Raw genomic sequence first — 15,548 nt, forward strand, 5'->3', positions numbered from 1 at the left:
ATTTTCCATAATGTAATGATGAAAATTTAACATTCATATATTTTAGATTCATTGCACACTAACTGAAATATTTCAGGTCTTTTATTGTCTTAATACGGATGATTGTGGCATATAGCTCATGAAAACCCAAAATTCCTATCTCACAAAATTAGCATATCATTAAAAGGGTCTCTAAACGAGCTATGAACCTAATCATCTGAATCAACGAGTTAACTCTAAACACCTGCAAAAGATTCCTGAGGCCTTTAAAACTCCCAGTCTGGTTCATCACTCAAAACCCCAATCATGGGTAAGACTGCCGACCTGACTGCTGTCCAGAAGGCCACTATTGACACCATCAAGCAAGAGGGTAAGACACAGAAAGACATTTCTGAACGAATAGGCTGTTCCCAGAGTGCTGTATCAAGGCACCTCAGTGGGAAGTCTGTGGGAAGGAAAAAGTGTGGCAGAAAACGCTGCATAATGAGAAGAGGTGACCGGACCCTGAGGAAGATTTTGGAGAAGGGCCGATTCCAGACCTTGGGGGACCTGCGGAAGCAGTGGACTGAGTCTGGAGTAGAAACCTCCAGAGCCACCGTGCACAGGCGTGTGCAGGAAATGGGCTACAGGTGCCGCATTCCCCAGGTCAAGCCACTTTTGAACCAGAAACAGCGGCAGAAGCGCCTGACCTGGGCTACAGAGAAGCAGCACTGGACTGTTGCTCAGTGGTCCAAAGTACTTTTTTCGGATGAAAGCAAATTCTGCATGTCATTCGGAAATCAAGGTGCCAGAGTCTGGAGGAAGACTGGGGAGAAGGAAATGCCAAAATGCCAGAAGTCCAGTGTCAAGTACCCACAGTCAGTGATGGTCTGGGGTGCCGTGTCAGCTGCTGGTGTTGGTCCACTGTGTTTTATCAAGGGCAGGGTCAATGCAGCTAGCTATCAGGAGATTTTGGAGCACTTCATGCTTCCATCTGCTGAAAAGCTTTATGGAGATGAAGGTTTCATTTTTCAGCACGACCTGGCACCTGCTCACAGTGCCAAAACCACTGGTAAATGGTTTACTGACCATGGTATCACTGTGCTCAATTGGCCTGCCAACTCTCCTGACCTGAACCCCATAGAGAATCTGTGGGATATTGTGAAGAGAACGTTGAGAGACTCAAGACCCAACACTCTGGATGAGCTAAAGGCCGCTATCGAAGCATCTTGGGCCTCAATAAGACCTCATTAGTGCCACAGGCTGATTGCCTCCATGCCACGCCGCATTGAAGCAGTCATTTCTGCAAAAGGATTCCCGACCAAGTATTGAGTGCCTAACTGTACATGATTATTTGAAGGTTGACGTTTTTTGTATTAAAAACACTTTTCTTTTATTGGTCGGATGAAATATGCTTATTTTGTGAGATGGTAATTTTGGGTTTTCATGAACTGTATGCCAAAATCATCCGTATTAAGACAATAAAAGACCTGAAATATTTCAGTTAGTGTGCAATGAATCTAAAATATATGAATGTTAAATTTTCATCATTACATTATGGAAAATAATGAACTTTATCACAATATGCTAATATTTTGAGAAGGACCTGTATACGGCAAAGGGCCGGATGGGATGCTGTCTTCGCAGCTGAGAAGTAATAGGTCTCCCCAGGCTGCGTTAGGGCAAACAGCAGTTGTTTGTTTTTGAACATATTTAGGCCCGAGCAGGAAAACTGCAAGGGCCTATTGTAATCGTAGGAATTCTTATTCTTTATTCTTTTTTCCGTTGCGTCTTTGCAGGGCAATATATGGACTTTGCCATGCCCCAAAAGTCACCAAACTTCACCCAAAATTGTCCCTTGCGTAAAATTCTTGTTCCTTAATGTCGTTCTCAGTGGGCATGGCCAAAACATGTAGTCACGCCCCCAAATGTGAGTTAGGCCGAATCGTAATTTGTACAGATTTGAAATTCGGCACAATGCTAGAACTCCTCAAAACAAGAAAAAAAGTATCTAGGGGGTATGCCCTAAAATGCACAGGAAGTCGGCCATTTTGGGTTAAAGGCCGATTTTTGCCCGTTTTTCACTTTTACTCACCTCGAACTTTAACGAACTCCTCCTAGGGATTTTCAGCTATCGGCTTCATATTTGGTCAACATGCAGGTAAGAGATGGGGGATTAAAAGTTATGAAAATCCTGAGTTTTCGGCCATGTTTAGGGGGCGTGGCCAGGACACGAACTTGGTGTTCGCGCCCAAACTAAAAATATGCAATAACTTTCACATAAAAACGCCAAACCACACCAAACTTGCCATGAAGGAGGACATTCGCGTTCCCGACAATCCTATGGGGTCATATGCTGACATCATCAAAGCCACGCCCCCTCACAACATGAAGTTACTTTTTTCACTTGGAAAGGTGCCTCTCTGACCCTCTTGACCCAATCAACTTGAAAGTGTGTCAGAAGACAGATAACTAGTGGGTCTAACTTTGTTTGAAGCACAGTAACTTTTCATAAAAGGGCGTGGCCATGGTGGCGTGGCGAAGTCAGACGTCACGCCATGGCCATATGTTTGCCTTTAATTTTCCCATACATCATCTGATCTGCACCAAATTCAATGTGATTGAACCTTGTCCAGTCCCCAACAGAGATCTGATTACATATTTGGTGGGCGTGGCCTAATTCGTCCACAGCGCCCCCTAGAATATTTAGAAAAAATCAGCCCCAAGCCATGCTTTCACCCAGGAATCAGAAATTCGGTACACATATCTAACTTGGCCATTCAACCTATAAACCTATAAAACAGTCTCTTGGAGCATTGGTCCAAACCCCACAGGAAGTCGACCATGTTGGATTGAAGTTGCCATTTTGACCCTGTTTTGAACGTTTCTAACCCGCATATCTGAGCGAACTCCTCCTACAGCTTTTGACTTAGAGACTTGAAAATCACTCAGTATACTCTTAAGGCATTGGGGATCAAAAGTTATCAAAAGCTTTTTCATACATGAAAGCGTGTGGGCGTGGCCACGCCTCAAAATATGACTTCTCGCCATAAAACACTAAATTGACAGCTCCTACAAGGAAAGTCACAGACACATAAAACCTTCTGGGATTGATCTGCCACTAGGCCTCAACAATATTCACTGATCAGATGCTGACATCATCGAAGCCCCGCCCCCTGACAACAGGAAGTGTCCAGTTTTTCTTTAGACAGTCAATGTTTGATGTTCTTCTCCTAATCAATGTGAAATTGTCCCAAGTAACAGATAACATGATGCTCTTAGACAGTCGCCAGTACTGACTGCTTTAGCTGGAGAGTGTGGCTATGATGGCGTGGCGTATTAGGATGTCACGCCACGGCCATACGTTTGCCTCTAAATTACACATGCATGGTCCGATTCACTCCAAACTGAATATGCTTGATCTTTGTCAGCCCCCAAACAGCTCTATTGGATTACATTTAAATTTGGATCAACAGCGCCCCCTAGGACACTTCAAGGGCTATATCTCCCTCATACATCATCGGATCCACTTGAAATGTAGTATACATGATCATGAGTTAATGATGGACATGTTACAGTCAACTAATGACATCATTATAGCCCCACCCACAAACAAACAAGTGAGTGCAGCTTACATCTGGAAGGTCCGATTTACTCCAAATTTTGAATGCTTTTTGCAAAACCAGAACTCTGTATGACCGAAGATCATTTGACATGACGCTCACAGCGCCACCTAGACGCAACATTTGGAACTGAGCAACGGCCTCGTTGGTGCTGTGCAGCCGCGGTCGCTTCACAGTCCGAGTTGCGCTGAGGGGCGAGGGCCTTCAACGCTGCTTGCAGGTTTCTAGTTGTTGTTACTTTTTTAAAACGTGCAATGGCGTCCTCAGCTTTCTGCCTGGAGGTGTGCATTTGAAAATGTTCCTTACAGAATGCATGAAAGATGTGCTTTTGTGACATCTATTTGAACATTGTTTCTCTTTCATCAGCCCTGGAATGGCTCGGGACTTGCACTTTGCCTGGAATGTGTTTCCCAGAAAAAGCTCCGGAACAGAGCTAGGGGATGGCAGAGCAGCCCGTGAAAGGGGTGAACTGGATTCGCAGCTGCCGTGAGGAGAGCCTGTCAGGCCGGCCGCTTTTTCTGGATGGAGAATGTGGAGAATGTGCAGCCTGTGGGCATGCCTAAGAAGACTGCTTCCTAGCCCACGGGTTCTTTGGACCTCCACGGGCTGGTATCGTGGCTTGCACTTTAGGTACCTTGGGTATCCTGAAAACTGCAGTTGAACGAGCAACAGCCGATGTGTGGGACTGACTTCCTTCCCACAAAGTATTATCTGGTTTAGTGGTCATATCTTCTTCCAATTCTGTCCGGTATGCAGTCAGAATAGATGAAGCGTTTAGGACTCTTGAAGACAGGGCTGCAGCCTTGTAGCACTTGTTGGTTAGGCTAGACTGAAAGTGGTCTGTCTTGAAAGTGTGGCATGCGGCCGTGCAAAAATAAGACGTCTTTGGGTAAAGGTGGCTTGCAACCAGTAACAATCCAGCAGAGAACATCTCATGATGGGGTGTCTCTTGGTGTAAAGCTTCTCTTTCCACGTTACTGCAATTTCATCCAAGAGCTCGGAAAAACTGGCAGCACATGCTTCACTGTCTTCCTAGCATTCGGTAGTTTTTTCCAGTCAAGCCGAGATTTTACAACCTCTGTCTGAACAGCCGGCCAAGGAATGCTCAGTCTTGCAACCGCACGTTTACACGTGTCTTGCATATGTCTTCTTCCGCTGCCAGAGGCGAGGCTTTGTGGCGGCTAACGAGGAAAGTAGAGTCCTCCCCCCTGACAGCATAAGCTCAGAGTCATCTGACTCTGGCCCATCTTCGTCCCCATCTTCTTCTAAGAACGATTCAGATGGCAAGGCCATCACATACTTCATCTGTGTGAAGCTAGCTAGTGCTGTACGGTATTGCAACTTATCTGTTAAGTATTGCTACTTGTTGAATATGCGTGAAAGTTTTGCTGCTATGCACTTATACTAACCACGAGAAGTATTTCTACTTTTCGTAGGCTACCGAACAACCGTATGGCTGAAAACAAGCACACAGTGACTGAGTTGTGCACCCAGTCTGTGGACAGTTCGGCTAGACGCCCAGTGATACAGTTGTTAAATGGATTATGAGAAAAGGGATGGCATACTGACATACAGCTTCTGACAAGGCCACGCAGGAGGCATTCCCCCTAGTGAGATACGAAAGGAATTCAATGAAAGAGAACCTGCTCCTTTTTCCAGTGATTGGGGAATCCCAACAGGGATTAAATGAAACACTGAGAGACCCCAAACAAAGCTTACATGTTACACTATCTGAGTAAACTAAATGCGCCACTGAGCTATTGTTGAGAGTTGTATCCCAGCTGCAAAATGGCTAATTAGAGGACCCTGCAGAGGACAGTGAGGGGAGTTAAGAAGGTCTTTGGCATATCCCTACCCTCTGTCCAAGATCTGCTTTAGAGCAGCTGGTAAGATAATAGACATTACATTATTGCATTTCTTTTATGCATCTGTTGTCATCTATGTCTATGTACTAATATCAGCTTGCTTAATGATTTAATGATTACACTATTGTGATTTTGATCCCAAAGATACACTGTCTCCTTTGGTTAGCATACAACAAAATTTCAATAAATGGCATTCATTTTAATTGACTTAATACACCAATAATATTACAATCAAAATTTCCTAAATGTGCATCAAGTTTTTTCATTTTGTAAGATCTAGTAGATGGAAATGGGATGAGAATCCCAAACATAATTGTTGTCTAGTGATAATTGTTATCAGCTGACCTCTATTAGGATAAAAGCAAAATAAAAACAAACAAGAGACATTGCAGTATAATATAATTTCTGAAGATGTTATTTAATTTGACTGACATTAAAAAGAAATCCCAGGAATTTTATTCTGCAAATCCCCATTACGTTTTCTTTTTATAGTTATGCAGCAGTTTTGGGATGTTAAATATGGTTAAAATAGCAGCGAGCTGACCCTGACAGTAGTGTTGACTGACAGAATTGATTTATTCATTGTCAGTTTATGCTCCAAGCTCCCTATGCGCCTCACCGTGACAGTGCAGGGTGGTTGCTTTTTTACTTCACAGCTTCTAAAAACATCTTTTTAGATCCAGTTCTCTCCCTGTGGCTGATGTAACCTCATAGCAAAAACATGCTCTGGCGGTCGTACGTTCCCTCAGACAAGGCGAGGTTTCCTCTCCGGGCTCACAGCCCCCCTTCCCTCCCTTACCCATTATATATAAGAGAGGCCAACCTTGTGAATCCCACTGGCTGATGTAAATGGACTGCAGTTAACTTGCTTCCTGCCTGTGCTGGCCATAAGACCCGCGGGCGAAGCAGCCACTCAACCGTCCACCTCTCTTTGACTTCTGAACCCCTCAGCCTTCTTTTCCTGCACCAAATCTCTTCTCCAAGAAAATGGGACAGTGTCCCCAAGCTGCATGGCCTTCAGAAAGATCCAGTCATTCTCAAAAGGAAGCAGATCTGTTTGTAGAAGTTTGCATTGTGCACCTGATTGCTTTAATTTGATAATGAGGCCCTAAGGGGAAGGCATAGCATAAGAGTGCTATAAAATGTTCTTTTAAAAGAAATCATTTAAGTCCTTTAAAGTGGTGTGATTGCATGGACCTTGCATGGCAGGATGGTGCAGTGGAGAAGCTGAAGAGTCAAACAGGTGAAGTCACAACTCTTAGTCCTGTTTTATTTCTTGAAAAAAAAAAAAAAAAACTGAACAGTTCACTAAAAATGCAAACTAAAACTAATCAGGAGTATCTATTGTCTGGCATGCATGCAGTTTCTTAACAAATGCATTATCACTCAGAAAATAAGCATGCACCGTTTACACAAATTAAATTCAGGAACAACTCAAAAAGCATCATGTGGAACGTATGGTGTTCCCAAATTGATCTTTCCATTGGATCGATTGGATGCTTTGTTGTCATATCTGTAAAATGGGCTCTAGCTATTTCTCTTTACAGTCATCAATAAATAAAACAAGAAATAAAAAAATGGGGGCTGAAAACTACCAAAACTCGTTAGCCTGGCTTATCAAGCACCTCAAAGCATACGACACATTCCATTCAATTCAATTCAGTTTTATTCATATAGTGCCAATTCACAAAACATGTTGTCCCAAGGCACTTCACAACAGTCAGGTACATACATTCCACTTAATCCTAATCATTGAACAGTGCAGTCGGAGTTAGTTATTATAGTCACATGTAGGAGACTGAATAACCATGGTAGTGTCACATCAGATTTCACTTCTTTTCCAACTCATTTTAGCTGATTACAAACACAGATGTTGGCAGATACTATTTCCAAGTCATTTGTTCAACAGATTTGACTTTGGTAAGCTGTTTCTCATTATGATGCCTCATTCAGATGCAAGAAAAAAAAAAAAGAGGTTTCGTTGAAGCTACACACTGATTTGACTTAGAGAAACACAAAAACACAAAAACCGTCTATAAATCTGTCTAAAGGCACTGCTCAGAGGTGCCAGATTATTCTGACTTTGACAAATTTCACACAAAAAGAGGATGCAAACCACGGAAACAGTTTTTAAAAAAGTGCTGGATTTATATTTCTGTTATGATAAATGACATGGAGATGGAAATAAGCACCCGTAAAGAAATAGTTATTTTAAACTAAATTACAAGTACTCCAAACAATCCTTTAAAATAAATGTAATTGAAGCTCTTAAAATGTATAGCTCTTTTTTTTAAGCCAATCAGAGCTTTTTGGAACTTATAATTACTATTCCGCGACTTCCTGTTTTCCAGGGGTATAAATGTTACGTGACGCAGCCTTTTTGTTTCACTGGCACTTGGCTGAAGGGAAAACCAAACTCATCTTGGCATCACACACACTCACACACAACAAGCACAATGGTAAGAGAGGTAATAAAAAAAATAAAATGTCTAAAGCTAACAGTGGACATCCACCGACTAAGGATGGTAAGTCAGGAACATATTCATAGGTAGACATGTTACGGCACCATGAGGGCCCAAACTGTCAGAACAGCATAGTTTATAGTGTATCCTAGTGATGTTCATCACATTCTGTATGCATGCAGCAAAAATGATCTTGGATTCAAAATGTTGGCTTTTCTTTGCATAATCTCCCTATGCATGTGTGGGTTTTCCCATGTTAGGTTAATTGGTCTTTCTTAGTTGTCCTGAGAAGTGAGTTTGTGCGAGCATTGTTGTTTGTCCTCTGTGTTGCCCTGTGGTGGACGATCAGCACCCACCCCCATGGCCCTGCAAGGATATGTGAGTATAGATGATGGACAGATGATACATGAGAAATGGTTGCCAGGAAAAAGCTTTTTCTGTGCGACCATCCCAAACGTCAACCTGTGGAGTATGCTAAACCCTGAGAATTTACTCTGGGACTATGTGCTTCGAGAACAACGTTGGGCTTTTTAGTAACCAACTCTCCTGCTGGGTTTGGCATGAAAAAGGATGAACATGTGGAAAAGCAACTCAACCACACCATGCAGTACGGTGGAGGCTCTGAGAAGCTGTGGGCCTGTTTCTTATACAAGGAGATTTCTGAAACTGAAAATAAGTTGTCACCAGACTTTTCAACAAGGTAATGATCCAGAACACATGGGCAAACCAGCACGGGAATGGTTAACAGAAACAGAAAATCCAGAGTCCATGGTAATCTCAGTTCCCAGAACTAAAACCTGTAGTGTCTGTTGAAGAATATAAAGATATTATAGAGAAATTCGACTCTTTTGCACCAACCTTGAGAAATTTTATAGGAAAATATTAAGTGTCATTGTGTGTGTACAAACAGTAAAAGTCGGGGTACCAATATTTGCACCAACCTCACCATTGATTGCACTTCAAAACAGGGAGAATACAGTGAGCATTAGGATGAAAGAACGACTGTGTTCCCCTGCACTGTTGTGTAACAGGTCAGACCACAGCAAAGGTTTCACCTGTGTGCGAAGCAGTGGGAATAGAGTAGCTATCAGCACCAAGTTTAATGTCATCTCCATTAGAGGATCATATTAGTGCCTCAAAAAGGCAGAAAAAAAGGACCTTTGCTGACTGGCACACAGGAGCTGGTGGGTTATGCAATTCCAAAAAGCAAGAGGAAAAAAACTCAAGAAAAGATGTTACATAACCGACGAGGCACATTCAGCCAGCCTGCTGGGCAGCCAAGTGGAAGACGGTGCATTAGCAGGGGTATTGCGTATTGTGGGGATGTTATTGGATAAAAGGGGGAATAAAAGAAGAGAGGTGTGTGGGAAAGGGACCGCTGGCTCGTATAGAAAAACTGAGGGGACGAAGGTACTCAGGCTCTCTTGAAAGACAAACATGCGCAGAGACAGAAAGAGCCCTGTGTGAATAGAGCTGTCACCTCACATTAGAATGCATGAAGCACTCAGGGAGACTCCGTTTAAAAGAAAGGCAAAACCATCTCCCCCCGCTTCCCCCAATCCATGCAGTTAGAGCGAAAAGGAAAGTGGAGGAAGAATTACAGGTCCTGGGCCGCCACCAAGAGACTGAGAGGAGTCGGTGGATAAAAGAGAGAAAGGAGAAACTCACAGAGAAGCTACATTAGTTCCCATTAAGTCCTCATTTATTTAGTTAGCGGTACAAAGACGCATTGCTCCCGTCTATCGTGGAAACGATACAGACCAGCTTAATCCAGGCTTGGAGGTGGGAGATCGACTCAATCACACGCAGAGAATTTCCACTGAGCCTGGTTATATGTCTACCCAGAGTCCCCTGTGTACAATTGCAAGGATTTCTGTCCCCTAGCAGCTGTGAGGCCACAATGTGGACATGTGGAATTTGAATTCAACCAACCATACCCTCGTACCAATCCCATGTTCCCATGCTTTCAATACCAAGTCTGAGGAGGGAGTTCCTTCTTTCCTGTCATTTTTGCATCCCTGAAAGCAAATCCGTATTTTAGGTTGCAGAAACTTCAGAAGCAGAGGTAACATTTTCCTCTAAATTGCAATTAAGCTAAAACGTCAGTGCCCAATAAAGCTGCAACGGAAAACCAGAGGAATTTCCATCCCAGCTGTGGCTCACCGCGGCCGTTTGAAAGAGCATTTGTTTTTAGAGAAAAAAAAAACTTTTTTGGAGTTAAATAATGAATCTACTGTTGCTTCATTCCTATACTGAGAGAACCAGCTGCAGGACCAGGTGGGTTTCTGCGGGGTGGGCCAGTCGCTACTCTTTAGAACACACCCTAACCGCCAACACAAGAAGAAAAGGGAGAGCAAAGCAAGATGGGAAATACTATTTACTCCACCAATAGCACAAGCTGTGGAGAACATTTAAACAAGAAGATTTTTCTTTTTTACAATTTCCACTTAAGACGTAGTCATGGAGAGGAGGGAGTCTGGGTTTGAAAACTTCAGGGTCTCATCTTTGATTTTTCATCTTTGATTTTTGCACACAATGTGGTTCTGTTGGCGTCATCACCTGATGACCTTCGGCGTGGACTTAATGTGAAGGAGCTGTGATAATAAATCTAAAGTCATGGCTCTAACAAAAAAAATGGACTAGTCATTCTCTGCCTAAAGTGGAGGATTTCAGGTATCTTGCCGCCTTGTCCATGAGTGATGGTAGGATGGATGAAGACAGCCAAGCCGAAAAAAAGTGAAGCTCTTGATTTACCATCTGTCTGCGTTCCAACCCTACACAAACCAGATCCTGAATGCAAGCGGATGAAATGACATTTGTTCGTAGGGTTGTTGAGCTTACACTTGAAGATGCCGGTGAAGAACTCAACCATCCATGGAGAGCTACAGTTAGAGCCGTTGCTCCTACATATTGAAAGGGGTCATGGCCTATGAGGTTGTGACCCACAGACTGACAGCTTACTCCATTAGTCAGGGAAGCTCTGAGTAGAGCTGCTGCTCCTCCACATCATAAGGTGTCAAATGAAGAAATACCTGGGCAAAAAAGCAAAGCTCTCAACTGTCGGATTCATCTATGTTCAGACCCTCACCTATGGCCTCGAGGTAAGGATCATGCCTGAAAGAATGAGATCCAGAATACCAGCTACTAAAACAAGACACCCCTGTAAGGTGGTTGGACTGAGTCATCTAGATGGAGTTTAGGGTAGAGCCGCTGCTCCGCTGCATCAAAAGGAGTCAGTTGAAGAAAGGCCTGAGCTAGAAACGAAGTCAAAATTAGATTCCTTCATTGTTTGGCTGGGCTCACCTTTAAAATAATGTAAAGTAGGGCCATTGCGCCTCTGCATCAAAAATGGGTCATTTGAAGAAAGAGCTGAACCAAAAAGTGACCGTTCATGAGAGACGGGTCATGACCAGAAGAACGAGATCCTGGATGCAGGTGTCTGAAACGAGCTTCCTCCGTAGGGTGGATATTTCAGACTTAGAGATCCGTTAAGGACCTCTCAGTAAAGCCATTGCTCCTTCATACCAAAAGGAGTCAGCTGAGATGTTTCTGGCATCTGATCAGAATACCTCCCTAAGAAGGTTTTCTGGCTACTTAAAATCAGCGTCGCTGGGGAGATATCTGCTATGTCCTCCTGGACCTCCCCCTCCCCCTGCGGCACGACCTCAGATAAAGGAACACAATGGATTGATGGTCTGATCATCACACCAGCTCATGTCTGCTTTGCGACTTCTACACTCCTTCAGACATGTAAATTCAGTAGCTCTGAATTCCTCACATCTTTCAGAACCCAGGTGGTTGCAATGAGTGAGTGAGTGTGAATGTAGCCCTGCTGAACTCATCTTACAGTATCTGACAGTCATTAGGCATAACGTTGATGCTGCAGGAGAAGTCTTACTCCCACCCTGACCTCTCCCATTTCTCCTGATGCATTTCACAGTCTCCCTCTAAAAAGGACTGAAAGGTTAATATTGTCATAACACCTCCCTGCGCTCCTCCATGAACCCTTCATCATCTTCATCATTTACTCCACCCAGCAAGACACACCTCACCCAAAAATAACTGACCCTGACCAAAGTGTGTTACGTAAAGAGAAATAACACACACCTCAGTGGAGCGCTGACTCACGCGCTGCAGTGCATTAAGGCTAAGCAGCAAAGTGAATACTCATATGTGGAAAATCTGTAAATAAATCTGATTTGTCGGGATATTATTCCATGCCAGTCACTCCAAGGACCCAGAGGATGAGGAGCAGCTGCGATGTGTGCTGCAGGCCGCTTCTGTTACATAAGAGTCCTTCCATCCACTCACATAATTGCTTTTGACCCCATCTGATGAGCGCTGTGAATTGTGCAGAGCTGTGCTTTCTGACACAAACACTGGATTACAAAAAAATAAACAACAGAAGCTTTAAAACAAATTAGCAGAGGAGGAGGATGCATGTGAAGAGTAAATTATGTAAATTATTGTTTATGTTAGGGATCTAAGCTCCTTTAATCCAGGCACATCTCAAACTGTAAGCATCTTTTTACAGAACAGAGCATATAAATAGTAATCATGCTTGCTGTATGGAAGCAAGAGTCAGAACTCTCCTCGTGGGTGTTTTGATTTCTCAGCTTCGTTTACAAGGATCAAAAATGCACATTTCCTGGTTTCCATCCCACTGACACAGTGTGATGTTGCTACACTCTCCTGTGAGTGGAGACCCACAGAATATGGCTCTCTTGGCAATAGGTCTACGACAGCTATTCTCCAGAGCCAACCGCTGAGCCTGGAGCTTTACCAAATACAACAAATTAAAAATGGCACAGATCGGACTCAGGACGGGAATAATCCTTCATCTGATCTGCAGCAGACTGCACAAACATCACAAATTTCCACACTGATCAACATTTCCGGGTATAAAGAGGGAGAATTCATTGAAAAATGTGTTTGTTTAACTTTTCTTTGTTCATTAAACCCTTCAGATCTCCAGCTTTTGGTTTCCCCAAAGTTTGTTTATGTAAATCATTTACTTTCCCAGTGACTATGACCCCTAAAAATGGCTCAGTGAAAGGAATGTTGAGGACTTCTGTGAGGAATCCTTCGGGAAGACTAGGAAAAGTTTAAATATTTCCCGCCAGTACACTGATATTTATCATAGCTCCAACAGCAGATGAGTTTCACTCAAATATGTAGGTGCATTGTATGGAAATATTGTTTAAAAATACACAGAAAGAATCAACGTTTTTTTCTCACCTAAACTTTATTTTTAAAAACAAAGCACGAATCTATTTAGTTTCGCTAAATAATCGATAACACCTAAACGCAGCACGCCATAAAACAAGTTGAGCCAAATGTTTCATTTTTAAATACGTTTACATTTATCATTCAAGACAATTAACTCCATTCAACGTGCACCACTCACCGAAATACACCGTCTTGTCGCACTTGGGGCACTTTGAGGCCATGCTGGAGCTGTGGGAACTTTGAGTCTGCTGGTTTTGGTCCAATCGAGGTTTTTTCCTCTACGCGTGTTCTGGTTCTCTTAAAACAGCAAGTGTCCCGCCGTTCACAACAGCCAGAGCATCTATTCAGGCAGCCGAGTCCTCATTTACATATCCCCGCCCACTTCCAACAAAGTGCCCCCTTGACTACTTCAGGGGCTGTGGGAAATATCACAACTTGACAAGGACACTTCTTTGAAAACTCCGTTCTGCAGCAGCGTTTAAAGGGGTCGCTCAGAATTGTCTAAATATGGTTGTGTTATAAAGAGTTACAATCTTACCTGCAGTAGATAACTCTCCTCTTTCTTTATTCAGTATGAATCCATACTGAATAATCTTTCCGTGTGAGGCAAACACGAAGCATTCCCAGTTCGAGGGACTGCCTGATATAGAGATGCACCGATCATGCTTTTCCTTGCAGATTTCTGGATTTCTTTTAAGTTTGACTTGCCAATAATTTTTTTTCTGTTTTCAGCTTTAGGATAATCTACACCTTGCTTCTATTGTTTAATTTATTCTTAAGGAAACTATGAGACAAAAATTTGTCTTCATTCAGTCAAATTAGCCACCTTCTAAATATTGTTATAAAATATGTCATATAAGCTAAATGTGAATCCGCAAACAGACATTTGGTTTTACAGCTCCATAACTTATAACAAGAAGACTATATTCTTCTTCAGAGAAGTCTGTGGCATCTCCTTAATAGATGAAAACGTTAAACATTTTCAACATTTGAGAGAATAACATTTTAATAATGGCTTTTATTGACTTAATGAGCTAGAAAAGATTAAATTTTACTATTTTATTTGTCCTCCAGCAGTCTAAGATTACCTGGGCTGTTGTGAGACTGCAAACACAGTTACTGAAAATGTTACCCGTTTTTGATAGAAGTTGTTCGGTAATGTTCTTCATGCTGCTACAAGCTTAACATAATCAAAATAAAATGGAAAATAAATAAATAGAAAATAATAAAAACAAAGTTACAGGCATGATCTGTGTTTTTGTAATGGTTTTAGAATCCTTTCAGAAAGTTTCAAGCCTGCTGAGCAGTACTTGAATGCATCACATTTTTCTGTGGACATGACAGCCTGCAAAAGCCAGGCAGGAAATTTGTAGGCCAATCTAATGGAGAAAATTCACTCCCACTTCCTTTTTCCCTTCTTCCACAAGAGAAGTATGCAGCCTTCGGTTGAATCTCAATGCTCTCATTCAGAGAGAGTGACTTGTAGGAATTTGTAAGGTAAAACAAGATGCTGAAACGTGGCTCCGGTGGATCAGGTTTCCTCCTTCCAAGACTTTTCTGGCTTCTACACAAATAGGGCCATCTGAGAGAGGCAGGTGGAGCTGGAAATCTTTGAGCTTTGAATTTCTCATAATCCAGCAGTGCATGTGACTGCTGCACTCCCTTATGCCTAATTAAAGAGTTGACAAGAGACGACCAGCAGAGAGTCTACTTCTTTCCATTGGGCCTCTTGAGAGTGACTAAAATAATCAGTTTCACACATTAGTGCTGTCTGGTCTGTCCACCCTGTGACACAGAGCAGGTCCAGGAACAGCAGAGATGAAAATTCCCACATCTGTAAGGCACCTGATTAAGACCCGTCAGCATTTATATCTGCAACCGCTTCCTCTTTATCTCCGAGTGCACACTTTTGATAAAACCTCAGAGTAACGGTCGACCGGAAACTAAAAGGGTTATTGAAGGCAGCCAAACTGTACGCTGGACAGTTCAAGAGGATAATCTTGAGATTTCACAGAGTTCATTACTGTTTGCCTTCAGTTGTTTGCTGTGGTTGCAGGTTTGTTGCCAGTTCAGCTCCAGATCTCAATCAGGCTGAAAAGGATGTCAAAATGTTTTACTGACTGAATGTAAAAATCTCTGGCTCACTGATCTCCTGTTATAGAGACCAAGTGAATGTATATTATTCCAAGCATCCATCATTTTGTGACACTGAATAAAACCAGTACACAAGTGGAAAAAACCTGTGCTATACAGTACGTCTAGAAACATGATCTTAATACATCAAGACAACCCTAAATGGGTTGGCAGTGTGATTTGAGGCTTTTGAGGAGGGGATGATGCCAGGGAGATTGATTGGACATATTCAGGCCAGCAGTCTTTGTTTGAAAGTGTTTCTGGTGCTTGGTGTGCTC

The 15,548-nt window shown here is 42.7% G+C and overlaps 1 protein-coding gene across 1 annotated transcript in view; it reads right to left on the minus strand.

Moving 5' to 3' along the window:
* The window catches only part of crip2 (cysteine-rich protein 2), a 38,402-nt gene extending 24,918 nt beyond the window's left edge, over positions 1–13,484 (minus strand). Inside the window, exon 1 of the mRNA XM_047345619.1 lies at positions 13,316–13,484. Coding sequence (XP_047201575.1) covers positions 13,316–13,358 — 43 coding nt within the window. The 5' untranslated portion in view covers positions 13,359–13,484. The remainder of the gene's footprint in view (positions 1–13,315) is intronic.
* Between the last annotated feature and the right edge of the window lie 2,064 nt (positions 13,485–15,548).

The sequence above is a fragment of the Girardinichthys multiradiatus genome, chromosome 19, assembly GCF_021462225.1.
Source record: "Girardinichthys multiradiatus isolate DD_20200921_A chromosome 19, DD_fGirMul_XY1, whole genome shotgun sequence".
Classification (NCBI taxonomy): Eukaryota; Metazoa; Chordata; class Actinopteri; order Cyprinodontiformes; family Goodeidae; genus Girardinichthys; species Girardinichthys multiradiatus.